The sequence below is a fragment of the Lutra lutra genome, chromosome 2 (genome assembly GCF_902655055.1).
Source record: "Lutra lutra chromosome 2, mLutLut1.2, whole genome shotgun sequence".
Classification (NCBI taxonomy): Eukaryota; Metazoa; Chordata; class Mammalia; order Carnivora; family Mustelidae; genus Lutra; species Lutra lutra.
In genome coordinates this window covers 200,628,521-200,645,520 of record NC_062279.1, presented here as the reverse complement: position 1 = coordinate 200,645,520, position 17,000 = coordinate 200,628,521, and the positions used below count along the sequence as shown (strand labels likewise).

The 17,000-nt window shown below is 43.6% G+C and overlaps 1 protein-coding gene across 2 annotated transcripts in view; it reads left to right on the top strand.

Moving 5' to 3' along the window:
• ADAMTS3 (ADAM metallopeptidase with thrombospondin type 1 motif 3) overlaps window positions 1–16,704 on the top strand; it is a 255,085-nt gene extending 238,381 nt beyond the window's left edge. The window contains exons 19-22 of one of the 2 annotated variants that reach the window (XM_047719492.1): window positions 2,710–2,842; window positions 6,447–6,654; window positions 8,351–8,468; window positions 13,934–16,704. In XM_047719492.1, the coding sequence (XP_047575448.1) occupies window positions 2,710–2,842; window positions 6,447–6,654; window positions 8,351–8,468; window positions 13,934–14,475 (1,001 nt within the window). In that variant the 3' untranslated portion in view covers window positions 14,476–16,704. The remainder of the gene's footprint in view (window positions 1–2,709; window positions 2,843–6,446; window positions 6,655–8,350; window positions 8,469–13,933) is intronic. The other variant, XM_047719491.1, reaches the window with a different exon arrangement.
• The last annotated feature ends 296 nt before the right edge of the window (window positions 16,705–17,000 follow it).

Here is a 17,000-nt window from a genome sequence, read left to right as displayed (position 1 = left end):
GTTCAATGTAATTCATAGGAGGCCGTTTCCAGTGCTTCTACCTTAAAGATTGCCTCTCATTGAGGCCACAATCTGAGAAATACCAAACATAACAACCAAAACATAAGTACAAAGCATTTTTACTGAAATCTCTGAATCTACAAAGGATAGGCGTCCATTCCTAACAACGGTAAACCTTCTCAAAATCCTCTTGCCGTTTTTCCTTGCCGTTTTCTTTTTGTCTCATGTTCATCTGCTGGTCCCTTTAATGACTTGAGTTTTCCCAGATCCTCCCAAATGCAGTGTCCTGTGGTTCTGGCCTTTCTTCTTCTCCACTTTTGCTGTGCATTTCTTTTCTATCGGTGATGGTAATAAAAGAGCTATTAGTTGTACCAGGTAGCAGGTACTGTTTTAAATGTTCTCTATATTAGTGCATGAGCCCTCAAAATAGCTCTGTGAGGTCAGCACTGTGATGATCTCTGTTGTACTGATTGGAAAACTGAAGAACAGGGAAGAGAAGTCATTTCCCCAGACCCTAAGATACAGACCCAGCGGTCTGGCTTCTGGCTACACGTCTTACTCCCTTGTGCTGCCTCTCTGCCCTTGCTCAAGTAAATCCATTAAGCCATTCCTCGAGTTTTTCAGTTTCTCATTTCATCCATTCCCCCACTTCTGAACAATGAATGCTCCAGAACTGAGCTGCCCTACAGGGAGTTTTCCCCAACATGCAGGCAGGACAAGTCAAAAGGCTGAGTCATGATGCTGAGTATCAGAGAACAAAAAAATGATTCAGAGCAGGGAATGCATGTGTCAATGATTTATTTTATAATTCTAAATTCAAGGGTGTATTTTTATTTATTTATTTTTTTAAAGAATTTATTTATTTATTTATTTGAGAGAGAGAGAGAGAGAAAGGCCAAGCAGCAGACAGAGGTAGAGGGAGAAGAAGACACTCTGCTGAGCAGGGAGCCTGATGCAGGGCTCGGTCCCAGGACCCTGGGGTCATGACCTGAGGCAAAGGCAGACACTTAACCTACTGAGCCACCCAGGCGTCCCAAGGATCCCAAGGATGTATTTTTAAAGGAGCTTTTTTTTTTTTTGAGGTGGAGGGGACATATACTGTTTTTAATTATTTAAAATGACAATCCATTACAAAATACGTGTTTAATTGGAATCTTCCTTTTTGCTGCTCCCTCAGCATCTGCTTGGTTACAAGATTTGTCAGACACACCTTTTTAATATCTACCACATCTGTTCCTTCCTCAGCAGGTTTCCCTCATGACTTTGGAGGGGAAGATTATTCCAGAAGTCTTTTAACTAGTCAACTAATTTGATTTTCTTCTCTTCCTTTATTTCCAGGGTAATCTTGAATGAATGAATGAATGAATGAATGGCCGAATGAGTGGAGTTAGAGCATTTGCGTGATTTAAATGCTGTAGCCTCCTGCTGTGTGTCCCAGAGACAGCATCATTTGTGTAGCTTTCTTGCCAAAAGTGGATAACTGAGTCTAATCATTAGGAAGCAAATAAACCTAAACTGTGGGGTGTTTTACAAAACAAATGGCCTGTACATCTCAAAAATACTCAAGATAGAAAAGAGGCCCAGAAACTATTCCTGCTTAATGCTGTGACAGCTAAATTCACCACATAATCGTTGATTGGAAACACATTGCCAAGAAGAATCCAAGAGGGGCAACTGGCAAATTTTGAATTTGGTCTGTATATTAGATAATAGTACTATATCTGCATTAAATATTCTGGTTGTAAGAACTATGTGAGAAATGTGCTTGTGATGGGCAGGATGCTGAAGTATTTGCCAGGGAAGGATCAGGATGCCAGCAACTTAGTCTCAAAGGGTTTGGCAAAATATTATGTATATTACGTATATTGCATATGATAATTAAGTTATTACATATGTAAAATTATACGTATGCCCTCAAATATGGTGACACGTAACACAAGGTTAATCTAGATGCAAGTATGACAAATGTGCATTGTGCTTTCCTTACAACATTTTTGTAGGTTTAAAACATTTTAAAAAATTTTTTAATTAATTAATTATTTACAGATGTCAGGGTTGGTGAGTGGGGAGACGGTCAAAAACTCCCTGTGACCGCCAAGATAAGTCCAAACACTAGTCTGGCACGCAAGGCTTTTAGGATTAGATACTTTCCTATCCCCTACCCCTCTCACAGAGGAAACCTCAGCCGTTCCAACAGACCTTCTGTTTTTAACATGTCATTTCCTTCGCCTGGAGTCTTCTCTGCTCCGTTCCCTTTACCCGGCACTGTTTGAACTTCAAGATTCCGGTCAAGCAGCGCAGGTCTTGTAAGCAGCCCTGCCCCTCTGCCGGCTGAGACCCTCCCCTCTGTGTTCCTTTGGCGCCCTCGACAGGAAACGATGTGCCCAACTCTCTAAAAGCCCGTGTCACTGGGTATTGTCCCGGTGGTTGTCCAATCTGTCCCTCACATTAGACTGTGTGTGTTTGGGGGTCTAGCTCATTGGCACATGCACGACTGCTATTTAATCATTTATACTCTTTATTACATGTAGGTCCTGAAAAGTTCAGGATTTTGTTTATTTAATTGACTTCTGGACCTTCAGTGGCCCCGGCAGTGCCTCGCCTCCTCTATGTCCTCAGGCAATGTTTGTTGAATGAATGACTGAACGACCAAGTATATGACAGAATGAATAAGTGAGTAAATCCAAAGAAATGTGTTTCCTTTCCTAGGTTTCCAGTACACTAAATACGGATGCCGTAGGAAAAGTGATAATAAGATGGTTCACCGCAGCTTCTGCGAGGTCAACAGGAAGCCAAAACCTATTAGAAGAATGTGCAATATTCAGGAGTGTACGCGTCCCCTGTAAGCGGCCATTTTAACTCTCCTCTCCTGAGCACAACGTGACAGGGATTTAAACGTCTTTAGTTCTTTTCAGTTTTAATTTCATTTTTAGTCAAAGCTAATAAGCATATCCGGTTTAAATAGTCCAAGGCACTTCACAGGAATTATTTGAAGCTGCAGTTCCCCTGCCCTTTACCGTATTCCTGCTCCTCAAGTACAGCCATGTTCCAGCTATAAGGCTGCTTTGGATATCTAGGAACTCCTTGTTTCCAATTCTCTATGTAAAATGTGTTTGCATCTCCTTGATTTTGGGGGGTGAGGGGGTTTGGATATTATGTATATGGATTTTCCAAGGTGGAAAGTGAACGGTTTAGCATTTTTTTATAATCCTTCCCCAGATACACACAGCCCAGACTTCTCTCATCCCCAGTATTTCCAGTATTGTTATGACCTAATTTTACTGATATTAATCTTCAGAGTTTATATTATCTTAACAACTTCCATCTGTCTTAATAGGTGACTCACTTAGCTGGTCTTTCCTTGTGAAACTTTTTTTCTTCTAGAATTAATTAAGGTTTTGATTTTTATGCTTTGTTTTCTCCTACTTTTCACTAATTCATGCCCATACTGTCTTCTGTGAGTATCAGTCTCCTGTAAATACTAAACACTCAAATATCCTGTCACTTGCAACTTCTGAGAGATATCTCTCAGACAGTTCTGTGTGTTCCAGCTCTGTCCCGGACTTCTGTTCGTCCTGGAATGTCTTTTTACCTTTTCCAAGATATTCCTATGGCCTCTCTTTTGCATCGGTTCTCCTGTTTCCTGCATTTTTTGTCTTCTTTTCTTTTCATGTATTCATTTGTTCTGGTAGATCATGTCTTCCAGTAGCTTCATGAAAAACGTATACAGAAAGTGAAAATTTGTGGCTAAAAAATTCTCGTACACCTAAGAAATGTAGCTTAGAGGTTAAAGTGTAAGGGTATATAGGACGTCTTTCTTCTCTCACTCTTCATGATTGGGACACCCATAAAATTCCAAACCATAATGTGTTTTCCTTCAGGATTTGAAACCATTGTTCCACTGTTTTTTAGATTCGCATGTTGCTGTTGAAAAGTCATCTGACGTTGTTTCTCAATGCTTTCTGTTTTTGTCATTCAAAGTTTGTAGGATCTTCTTTTTGTTCCCAATGTCCTGAAATGTCACTGCAATGGCACTGTCTTGATGCTCTGCTTTTCTCATCCATCATGCTCTGTACTCAAAGACTTTTTAAAACACAAACCAGTATCTTTCATCTCTGGGACATTTTCCTGTGTTTTTTTCTTTGAAATATTTCCCCTATTTTTTCAGTATTTTTTTCTAAGATATTTGTAGCTAGGATTCTTAAGGATATCTAATTTTCTTTTCTTTTCTCATCTATTGTTTATTGCTCTATTTCCTAAATTTTTCTTTTTTACTACTGTGTTAGTATCCAAGAGCACTTTAATATCCAAGCACTCTGTTTTGTTCCTCACATGTTCCTTGTTAAGGCATTTTGAGGCTCATTTCACTGGTGTTAATATATTCTTTTTTCTCTTTTATATTAAAGACTATTTTCTTTTTCATGCATTATTGCTTTTGAATTCTTTTCCTCTGTTTCTTTCCCCCCCCCTCCATGATTTGTGTTAGAGGCTTTTCTGTCTCCACTGACGAATACAGTGTTAAAAGGCTTCTTGGAAGCTTGAAAGCTTGCCTTATAGTCAAGACTTGCTTGCTGGTGGCTTCACTGTTGGACAAGCTGGCTGGGCTATTTCGTTGGAAGACCCTCAATGTATATTTAGGTCTTTTTTAATGAAATGATCTGATTTCAAAGAGTAGAATCAATCACCTGCCTAGAGAGCATTAGCCTATTTAACAGCTGTTCTGGAAGTTGCATATATGTGTGTATGACCAAGACTCATCTTCACCATTCCGTACGTGGAATCTTACCTAACCCCCTGTTTTCACTCTGGTCTCCTTCTCTGTTGTCTCTTGACTATGTCTGTTGTCCACAAGCGAAAACTCTGGTTCATCTTCTACAGAGGATAAATGTTAGACCCTCTGTTCCATTAGAGGAGGGGCAATCAGCCAGCGGAGGTAAGGAGCAGGAGGTGGAACTATTTCCACACAGACTTTTCCTCAGTCCCCTCTTTTCAGCCCTACCTTCACCCAGTTTCCCAGTGCACACTTTTACCTGTGACCCCAATCCAGCACATTCCTGGAGCTCTGCTGCCAAGTTAGTCTGCTTACCAACTTCTATAGCTGATTTAAAATTCATCCCTCTTAGGTCTGCTGAGCTGGTAGCCACATGTCCCACTGCTTTCTAGGTTCCAGAATTATCTTTGGGGGCATTCTATCCAATTTTTTTTTAACCTTTGTGGATTTATGCCATTTATTCCCCTTTGTTGTCATTCTAGGAATTTTAGGAGGGAATAAAGTTAACCAGGAGTATCTGTGACTATGAAATGTATACTTCTCATTTAATATCTGTCTTCAAATGAGAGTTACTATTGAGGGCTTTACCATTGCTTAGTTGCCACAATACCTTCTACTGCCGGTCTGACGAGCGAAAGCCAACCTAAACTGGAGATACCAAAGACTACCAAGGTTTTAGCATTGTTAGGTCTCAGTGCCCCATATATATGAAAAGAAAAAAAAAAAATGCAGAGGGAAAGTAACTCTAGAAAGGATAAAGAGTATGCCTCAATTACATTCTGACAGATTGTGGAACCAGACAGAATCACCCGGGACAGCCTTTTGGGACCACATGTCACGGAGACCTCTCCCTAATAACACAGCCACAGCTGACGTGGAAAGTGCTGGGGCCATTGACATCAACACAGAATTGGGGAATGGTCCATGGGAAATCTTTTTAAAATATTTTTTTAGAAATCTGTCCGGTGCATTCAAGCCCCGGGTGCACACTACCTTTTACATTTTTGTTGGGCCTCATAATGGCCAATATGAAGAACTGAATTTTCCAGGTAGGACAGATAACTCAGGCAGCCTTTTCAGGGGCCAATTGTAGAAATGGAACGGTCATCTCAGTTAGAATCTTAAAACCTGAAGAAACTCGGGATTTCATGGAAAGGCAGCAGCACCCAAAGCAGTTTGTGTCACAAGTACGTGATGCATGGCCTTTCTTAGTTTCCTTTCACGTGTTTAACACCATGAGGCAGGGTGGCTGAGGGCGAGATGGTGTATTTCTGAAAATGGCCATCCTGCCCGAACCTAACCTGGCAAACTTAAGATGAGTTTCAGGAACCCTCTGTCAGTGGATCATCCTTTCGATAAAGAAGTTTCCAGGTTGGGGGGGGGGGCAGAAAAATACCCACGCGTTAAACATAGAAGTGTCGGGCTTGTTGCTATTAGAAAATGCTCAGACTTTGGACGTAGTGGATACATCCCTCTTTCTGAAACTGCTTCCTGAGTGGAGTCTGTTCCTCCTCCCCCGCACCCCCACCCTCCTTCCCTGCACCCTCCCCAGCCCCCCCCCGTACCCCCCACTGCTGCCCTTCACTCAGGGAGCAGGGAAGGCCTGGGGTGCAGAGCCGGAGGGTGCTAGCAGTGGCAGCGGCAGCGTCTAACCGTGTCCCCCTCTCCCCTGCAGCTGGGTGGCGGAGGAGTGGGAGCACTGCACCAAGACCTGCGGGAGCTCCGGCTACCAGCTCCGCACCGTGCGCTGCCTGCAGCCGCTCCACGACGGCACCAACCGCTCGGTGCACAGCAAGTACTGCCCCGCCGAGCGGCCCGACAACCGGCGGCCCTGTAACCGCGTGCCCTGCCCCTCCCACTGGAAAACAGGGCCCTGGAACGAGGTGGGCGTGCGACTCCCGCGTGCGAGCATGTGTGTGCGTGTGCGGAGGCGTGCACTGCATATTCGAGTTGGGCACATGTGTCCGGGAGGCGTTGTGTGAGTCAAGACGCAACTGCACAGACGCGACCACAGACTTTGTGATCCCTGAGCTCCTGGAGGTGCCAGGAAACAGGATTTTAAAACAGGGCTCGCATTTAGGATGACTCGGTAGGGGCCACCACGTGTGGGTGTTTTGTGACATCTAAAGGGGACTGGTTTTCTATATCGTATCTTGGTTGACGTCACACCATTCCTGCGGGATGAATTCCAAACACCTGACTTCGGGGCCCTGCCCCGTTTGGCGCATGGGTGACACTTCTTCTCCCTCTCCTCCTCCTCTTATTTCTCCCAGTATAATTGACATAAAGTTATATCAGTTTCACGTGTCCCACAAAATGATTCAATATTTGTCTATATTGCAAATACTCACCACATTAAGCCCCCACGATCTCTTCTCACTCCGTTGCTCTGTGTTCCAACTCTGTCCCAGTTTGAGAAACTCCTGCTGTTCCAGAAAGACCGAGCTCACGGGAGTCTCCAACCTTTCAGCTGAAGGCCCTTCCTCTGCCTCCTGACTCACCACCTCCGCAGCCGCTAGGGCTCCTGTCCAGTGTCCCAAATACCACCTTCCGGGGCTGCCTTGCCCCCAGTCCTCCCCCGACCTTCCAGAGTGACCCACAGCCAGCAGGCCACTCACGATGGACACTGTAACTCTTGTCTTGGAGACCGTGCCGGCCACTGGCCCACACGCTTCTCGAAGACTCTGCGCTGCTTCTGCACCACACAGCCAGGACCTGTCCAGTCCTTGTTTGTCTGCTGACTCAGTGTCCTGTGGCCTGAACTAATCCCACACTTTGGTATTCCTGAAGATTCAAAAGAAGGGATCATGAGATCATGGGAGAAAAGCTTAGAGGAGGAAAGGGCCTCAGCAAGCAGACAGAGAATGAAGGCGGAAGTGGAAAGCAGGCCTGGAAGGAAGGAACAGGAGAGCGAGGGTCACCTGCACGGGCCCCAAAGCTAACTCACGTCTCCTTCTCCTCAGAGTCCTGGAATGCAGGTCCCCCCTCTCTTCCTCCTGCCTCGACCAATAGCTTAGATGATCCTGGACTTAATCTGAAAGTGGTTAACCCCTTCATTAACGGACTTAGTTCATGAGAATAAAATCACAGTAGCTCCAAAGAGGTTGACTGAACCAAGCTAGCCTGCCAGTAAGTTCTACCGTCGGTAAGGAAGGTGAAGGAATGGGAAAGCCAGTAACAGGATCTCTCCCTGGAAAGAGACACCACCACCCTTCTGAGGGACTTTGCAGGTGTTAACATGACAGTAATGGCTTCTTTCCTGTCACGTGTTCCCTGCCTGCCCTGCACGGCTGCTCTACGGACATTGTCTCCTTTGCTTTTGTTTAGTCCTGACAACAGCCCTGAGGCAAGTGCTACCAGCCCAGCTCTCGGAGAAGCAGACCTATGCCCAGGCGGGTCCGTCATGCCGTCAGGCTATGAACCTGTGATTATTTGTCTCCAAAACAAAATAGAGAAGGAACTCCAGAGCTGTGCAGGCGTGTGTGTGTGTGTGTGTGTGTGTGTGCGTGTGTGTGTCCACAGGGAGGAAGGTGGTGTTGGTGCAACGAACCTCTCTAATCGTAGCCTTGGTTTCCCTAGTGCTCCGTGACCTGTGGGGAAGGGACGGAGGTGAGGCAGGTCCTGTGCAGGGCGGGAGACCACTGCGCAGGGGAGAAGCCCGAGGCGGTCAGGGCCTGTCAGCTGCCTCCCTGTAACGGTACGTATGACCCCCATCGGTCTCACTGCTCTGGCCATGGTTTTCACACCTCAAAAGGCAGCATTTCAGGACCAGCTCTGGAAAGTGTTTGCTTCTCCGAAAACAACCTGAGGAGCACACCCCTGAGACACGCGCCTAATCGTCTTCTCCCAGATCCGCGTTCGAGGCTGTGCCCCACGCGGGCGAGGCCTCCGAACCCCCGGGGCCTCCCTGGGTCCTGTCGGGCGCTGATGCAGGGCTGAGGGCGCGTCGTGCATGCGAAGCTGCTGTCGATTTGTTCTGTCAGAAGCTACTTAGGTTCTGTCTGTGACTTTATAACTTCACATCACTGTAAAAGGCATAATATCGCAGAAGGTTTTGAAATATTTTGCTGTAATTATCCAGTTCACACGTGGGGGATCAGTGCCACGCGCGGAGCCATTTCCGTTCTCTCTCCATCCCTCTAGGAGCCCTTCGGCAGGGGGATTCCAGAACAGACGCCTTGCACGCGTGCACGCTCGCCTCGCCTCCCCCCTTGCCGCAGCGCAGGCGCGGGGCGTATCTGAGACCATGTATCCGTTTGCTGTCGGAGCATGGAATAGGTCCGGGATGGCGGCCCTCCCTGTCACTGTCTCTCTTCCTTCCTTTCCGTGCTCTCCCTGTCTCCATCCATCTCTGTCGTCCGCCTCATTCTGTATTTGCACTTACTGTGCTCTGTCTCCCGTCCCCTGTGCTGGTGCAGCCTGGCTTCCTGGCTCGGACGTGCTGTCGTCCGCAGTCTGCCCCGTGCTCGCTTTCTCTGCGTCTATCTCACGTGCGGTTCTACCTCCTTCCCTCTCTCTCTCTCTCCCCCACACTCTCCCTCTCTCCCTATTCCCCTATCCTCATCCCCGTCTCTTTCTTTTTTTCTGCCCTCTTTTCTTCTCTTCTTCTCTCTCTCCTTATCTCTTCCTTTCTCCTTTTTCCTGATTTCCCTCTTTCTTTCCCTGACATCTGACCTCCCCAGCCTCTTTCTACCTCCTGTGTCCGTCTGTGTCTCTCCTTTACCCCCGCCTTTTTCCTTCTCAGGGTCCTCCTGCCCTTTCTCCCTGTCCTTGTCCCTCTGCCTTTCTCTCCCACTCTGAGTCTGTATCTCTCCTTTCATCGGCCTCACTCCTGTCTCTCTCCTCTTGGTCCCTTGTCTTCCTCACCTTCTTTATTTCTCTCAACGCCCATGTCTGTGCTCTCTGCCTGTGTCTGGCTCTCTTTCTTCTTGTCCCCTGCCATTGCACCAGCTGCTGTCTGTTCTCTCCCTCTCTCTACCCTTCCTCTGTCTCTCTCTCTTCCCCACCTCACAGCACCTTCCTCTTCTGGTGTTTCCTTACACACCCTACTTCTGCCATCACAGACTTCCTCTTAAATGCCATTTTCCTGAGTCTGTACCTAATGACAGCTGGATGCTGCTGTCACAGTAGTGAGACTTGGAACTTATGAAGTTGACTTTTCATTGGCCTGAGGTGCTGTTTTATCAAATGTCTTATATTTTTATAAAAAAATTTTTATTAACATATAATGTATTATTAGCCCCAGGGGTACAGGTCTGTGAATCGCCAGGTTTACACACTTCACAGCACTCACCATAGCACATACCCTCCCCAGTGTCCATAACCCAAGCACCGTCTCCCTACCCTCTCACCCCCCAGCAACCCTCAGTTTGTTTTGTGAGATTAAGGGTCTCTTATGGTTTGTCTCCCTCCTGATCCCATCTTGTCTCATTTTTTCCTTCCCTACCCTCCACAACCCCCTGCCCTGCCACTCAAAAATGTCTTTTTTCTTTTTTAATTAAATTTCAAGTCAAGTCTTAAACCTTATAAACCATTTCATTACAAATTTTCATTTGAAATGTGTGTAGCAAGATCAAGTATGGCCATGAGAGGGAGACAAAGGACTTAGATATTTAATCATTTTTCTCTGGAAAATACATTTGAAAGTTTAAAACACAAGACAAAGCCAACGGAACAAACTTTCCGCAGTGAGAAGCTGTTAAGTTTCCTGTGGCGATAACATTTTACTCATTTGTACTACTGTCAAGAGGCTAAAAATTTTGTGAGTAGACTTGACTGTTCTTAATAGTTGGTAAAGCATGTGCTTCTGCAGATATGCCCGACTGTCAGCAAGAATTGCTTGGTTCTCTTCCTTTAGCTAAAAGAAATTCTTTTTAATTGTAAAACAGAGGTACAGATGAGATGGCATAATTACGTTAGGGATTCCACCATCTTTTAGCTACTGTGTTGCTCTGAAATCCAGGCCCGACAGCCAATTCTGTGAGGTCTTTTAAAAGGCCATAGGTTTCTATCACACATTTCAATTAGTAATAATTCCCATTGGTCTCAAACTGCAATTAAAATCAAACGACTTTTTGAGACCATATGTAATACCCTTTTCCTGAACCTCTTATAATGATGTGGGCATAGAACAAGAAGGCCCAAAAGCTTCCTTAATTTTAGTGATTGATTTTGTCATGTGAATCCTTTCCCTAAGCCCCATTTTGATTGTACTATTTCCTTGTTGCTGTTAAGCTCTTCCCATCTATCCTGAGACAAATTGCCATAAAGTGAATGTATCCCTATGGTCTTATCTGTTTTTTTTGTTTTTTTTTGTTTTGTTTTTTTTTTTTTTTCTCGGAATATCTCATCCTTTTCCTCCTCTATACAGAGGCATATTCTGTCCGGCCCTACCTAGACCCATGTTGTGAACTAGTTCTTGCAGTGCCGAGGTGCTCACACAGAGGGGGGACTCATGCAGGAGCTCCTTCTCTAACACAGAGAGATGAGGTCATGCTTTGAGCTGGGCCACAGAAAGGGGGTTAGGGGTCAGACGGAAAAGAGAGTACAGGGTCAAATAAAGTCCTCTCATCACAGGGCCTAGAGCCTTAAACATACAGGAAGAAGAAATTAATATCCTTATTTTAAGATACAGGCATAGAAAAAGTAATTCAGAAATAATAAGGGTATTTGAGGAGAAACCCATTAATGTGACATGCAGACATTCACAACATAATTAGATGATTACCTTAGCTAATATGCAACATTCAGATGTGTCATTCTATCTAGTAGATCTGTAAATGCCAGACAAACACAGGTCATTTCAAAATTTGGGAAGGGGACATGCTATTACTCTAATGGATAGTTTTATCATTAATTTTAGAATTGGTAATCGGTAACAGATACAGGTGGTAATTTTAGCTCTCTCTTGGTCTTGCCAACTGACATTTTTTTTCAAACTTTAGAAAGAAAGATTCTTTAATTTCCTTGGCAATGTATATACAGGTTCCTTACCTAGCAGTGAAACCTGACCCAATAATACTTTGTAATTTTAAATGATTCTAGTACGTAAGTGCCACAGTTTCCAGTTCTTTGTGTTTACGGATCTGGCATAGGATTAGTATCTCTTTGTGGCACCGTGGTCGTGGACTCTGCATGGGATGTGCCCTAAAATGGCTGAAAACAAATATAAATTCATGTGTCCATGAGCTCAACATTTGGAGTTTTTGAAATCTAATTCTTATAACCTGTACTTTAAAAAATTTAAAGATGATAAAAAGAGTGTGCTCACATGTGTATCAGCTGTTTTATGAGTGTCACTTGAGTACTTTTTAAAGTGTTATCAAGTCAGTCAAATTGAATTTAAAAACTATGAATGATTCAAAAGAAAGTTGGCAGACTTTACCCAAATTTATGCTTTCAAATAATAAATAGTCTGAGAATATTCTGTAGTAAAAATGAAACCGTTGCCTTGACTGTGGATGTTACCTTGGTTTTTCTTTCGGTAATACGTTTTTAAGATTTAATTTGTTCCAACAGGTCCTTAGAATTTATTTTGCTTTTTATTTATTTATTTATTATTATTATTTTAATGATTTATATATTTATTTTGGAGAGAGAGAGAGCAAGGGAGAGGGACAGAGGGAGAGAGAGAGAATCTCAAGCAGACCTCCTGCTGAGCGTGGAGCCTGATGCTGGGCTTGATCTCAACATCCTGAGATCATGACCTGAGCCGAAATCAAGAGTCAGACGCTTAACCAACTGAGCCACCCAGGTGCCCCAGGATTTATTTTGATTTTAACTTAATGTAGACACTAATCTATTAGAAAGCCGGAAATACTATAAAGTTAAAAAAAAAGAGAGAGAGAGAGAGAGATGTCCCTTTATATCCTAAAAAATATTTGTGGCAAAATGAATCCTATATTCTCCTTCTAAAATCATATGTAGGTTCCTACTAGGAAGAGAAAAGTACCTTCAGTGTGCAGACTTGATGGAGATATTAAAATGGTGTTCAATTCAAGTGCTTTGCAGAGAAAAAGACTGCATATTTTAGTGAATTTATCTAAATGTTCATATTTGTTTATTGAGATATAGTTGACATACAACATATTAGTTTCAGGTGTACCATATAATGATTTGATATTTTTACATGTTGTAAAATGATCACAACCTTAAGTCTAGTTAATGTCTATCACTGTGTATAATTATAAAATTACTTTTTCTTGCCATCAGAATGCTTAAGATCTATTCTCTTAGCAGTGTTTAAATATGCAATTCAGCATTATAAACTGATAAACTGTAGTCACCACGTGTACATTACATGCCCATGACACTTATAACTGGAAATTTCTGCCTTTTGACCCCCTTCACCCATTTCACCCCCTCCCTAACCCCTGCCACTGGCAACCACCAATCTGTTTGCTGTATCAAGGAGCTTTTGTCCCTAGATTCCACATTCAAGGGAGACCGTGTGCTTTGTCCATCTCGGTCTGACTTACTTCATTTAACGTAAAATGGTCAAGGTCCATCCATGTTGTACATGGCAAGATTTCATTCTTTTTTATATCTGAATAATATTCCGTTATATACATATACCACAGTTTCTTTATCCATTCATCCATCCGTTGGCGAACAGTTTTTTCCATATCTTGGCTATTACAAATGAGGCTGCGGTCAACATGAGGGTGTGTGTATCTTTCCGAAAGAGTGTTTTCATTTTCTTCCGATACCTGCTTTTGGGACTTACCAGATCATATGGTGCTTATATTTTTAATTTTTGTAGGAGTATCCGTGCTGTTGTCCACAGTGGCTGTGCCAGTTCCCACTCTCACCACTGACATTCACATTTTTTTTTAAAGATTTTTATTTACTTATTTGACAGACAGAGATCACAAGTAGGCAGAGAGAGAAAGGAGGAAGCAGGCTCTCTGGTGTGCAGAGAACCCGATGGAGGACTCGATCCCAGGACCCTGGGATCATGACCTGAGCCAAGGTAGTGGCTTTAACCCACTGAGCCACCCAGGTGCCCCTGACATTCACATTTTTAATGCAAAGTCTCATTTGGACAACTCCAATTCATGTCGGATTCTACTTAAAATTTTTTATATTCCGAAACAATTTCCGTTTGTCCCTTTTGTTCTGCTTAGATGTATGTTTCATCCTGTCTTCTTTTATCCTCTGCAGATGAGCCGTGTTTGGGAGACAAGTCCATCTTCTGTCAGATGGAGGTGCTGGCGCGATACTGCTCCATACCGGGTTATAACAAGCTGTGTTGTGAGTCGTGTAGCAAGCGCGGCAGCACCCTGCCACCACCGTACCTTCCAGAAGCTGCTGAAACTCACGGCGATGCTGTCTTTAACCCTAGCGACCTCCCTGGATCTCTGCTGATGCCTACGTCCTCGGTTCCTCACCGTTCGGAGCCCCCTGCCGAGAGGAAGCGATCTCTAGGCAGGCTGCCTGCGGCGGGGAGTCCCAGGCCACACAGTAAACCCGATGGTGCTAACTTGCCCCAGAGGAGAGCTCCGCTAGCGGGGGGTAAGACTCTGAGACTGGTGTCCCCGGCCACCAGGAGCGGCCCGCTCAGCTCCCCCGCAGAAGCGGCCGCGGCCCGCCTCCCCGCGGTCAGCGAGTCCCTGGGTGCTGCTTCTCAGGCCAAAACCTCAAGGAAAGATGACAAAATCCTTGACAAGACACGTCCGGTCAGATCGGCCGCTTTGGAAAGATGAGAAAGCGAACCTCGAAGGCCAGAAAGCAGAGGAGAACCCGGACAGGCTCCCTCTCCCTGCGGTGCGAACGGCTGGTTTCGAGTCCAGTCCCCGTGTTGAAAGTAAATCTCCGTAACTGTCAGCTCGTCTTGTCCCTGAGCGAAGAGCGAAAAGTGCTGGTTCACTTTCTAGTTGCTTTCATCCACCTCTTGTTCTGCATTGACTCATTTGCCAGAAGTCATCGGAAGAAAGCACCAAAGATTATTAATAGAAGGAAAGTAAGTTGCTAAGGGTGTCGGTCCCTCTCTAAGGCAGCAGAGGGCCTGGAACCAATTATGTATATCGGTGGATTTTTTTTTTTTTTTAATTTTTAAGAAGTTACACTAAAAATAAAGAGGAGCCAACAGTTTACACTTTAACGAAATATTTTGGAAATGGAGCAAAACATTCTTAGACTTGTATTCCTATTTATCTATATTAGAAGTATTGTATGAGCGAATTTGCAGCTGTTGTGTAAATATTGTATATTGCAGAAATCAGTATTATTTTAAGAGATGTGTTCTCAAATGATTGTTTACTACATTACATTTCTGGATGTTCTGGGTGCCTGTTGTTGAGTATTGCCTTATTTGACGTGCTATGGGTGGATTTTCGAAGCCGAATATTATGAACAAGAAGTTAGAATTGTAGCTACTGACAGTACAAAGGGTTTTTGTTGTGTGGTTTTGTCCAATCAACAGTGTGATACCTGAGTAACAGAAAAAGAAAAATCATATAATGCTGTGGATATACAGATCCCAGCTTCCCTCTTACCTCCCACTTTTTAAATAACAAAGATGAGGAAAGATCTGTTAGGCTACTAGTAGTCACAGGGCCAGAGACTAGTGAGTCAGCCTGAGCAAGCCAAAATTAAAACCCTCTTATCAGGATCTCAGTAGACACCACTGAAGTGTCCTGTGTTCTTGGGCTGATTTTTCTTTTCCCTTTGTTGACATAGGTAAACAGTTATACTCGATGTACTGTAATAGTAGCAAAAGAAGAATGTTTCAAGATAATTTGCTTGTGTGTTGGTAGCTGAGAAAAGCATCATCGAACTAGAATTGACACCTGAGTGTAATAGGGCTTTGGGGCTTTGGAGGAAGATTCAAGAAAGTATTTGTCCGTGGTCGCAATATTTATTTTCTGCATGGTCCCTATTCAAATGTTCACAACCACAGTGCATCTGACTGCAATCATGTGCTAGTAATTTATGTCAGTGGTCACCTTGCTCACAGTGAAGCCAGAAATGCTCTCTCCAGGGAGTAGATGTAAAGTACTTGTATATAGAATTCAGAACTGAAGATATTTATTAAAAGTCGATTTTTTTTCTTGATAGTATTTTTATGTACTAAATATTTACACTAATATCAATGACATATTTTGGTAAACTAGAGAGACATAATTAGAGATGCACATTTTGTGCCTGGAGGAGAAATTTAAGCAAACAACGGCAACCAAATCAAAGAGCTAATATTAAACAAAATTTGACATCATGCAAACTTTTTGCATTTTTAAAGTAGCTGATACAAAGTTAATGACTTCTTCCCTTTGGATGGAACCTTAAATAATATAGATCCAGATAGCTGTTTAATGAAAAAGGGAATTAGAAACATTTTTTTTTAAGTATATGAAAGAGGTAAATACTTAAAAGAAAAAAAAAAGTGTCATGAACGCAATGTTCTTGAGGTCAGTTCCTGAACTGTATTATGCAAACGAACTCGAGCGATGTCAGCCTCTCCGAGCACAGTCTGTGCAAGGACGTTTGCCTTTTAGCCACAGTAAACTCAGCTTCACCTACTGACTCTCTACCACTAAAGAATCTGCTACTTCGGGCAAGGCTTTTAAAGTTTAAAGGAATAAGCTGAATTACAGACAGAAAAACAACCTCTGATCCTCAAGTAGAAGTCATTTTTTTTTTTCCCCTGAAAGCTTTCCCAGAATGAAATTCTCTCTAGTTTGCTTGCATATGTACGCATCTGGTCCACAGGAGAATGCAGAGAAAGACGGTCGCACACATACACCTCCCATGAAGATGTACATATTTCTTCTACTTCTCATCTTCGAGCTTCCTTTTCTGCGAAGCTAAAAACTCCCTTTTTATCCGAGTGTACACTACTGATGCTGTTTGTTGTATTGGGAGCACGTAGCAATAAAATGTTAACAAAATATAGACCTGGCTCTATCTAGATTCTATCATTAGGTTCATTACTGAGTAATGGAAACTTTTCTTTCCTCCTACCAAGTTCAAATAGTGTCAAATTCACTGGCTCCTTGGACTTTCTCTGAAGAGGCTCAAATAAAGTGACAGTGTCTCCTAGCCTCACACCAAGGTGTATCATAACATTTTTCACTCATAGAAGAGAGAGACTAGGAGCGGTGGCTTTGTGCTTAAATCCATCCCGCAGAGCTATGAAGATGCGGAGAGCAAAGGGCAATAATGCTGGGATGTACAAGGATGGGAAGGGGGACTTCTGTCTTCTGAATGTGCAGCCCCAGAGTGGTTTTTA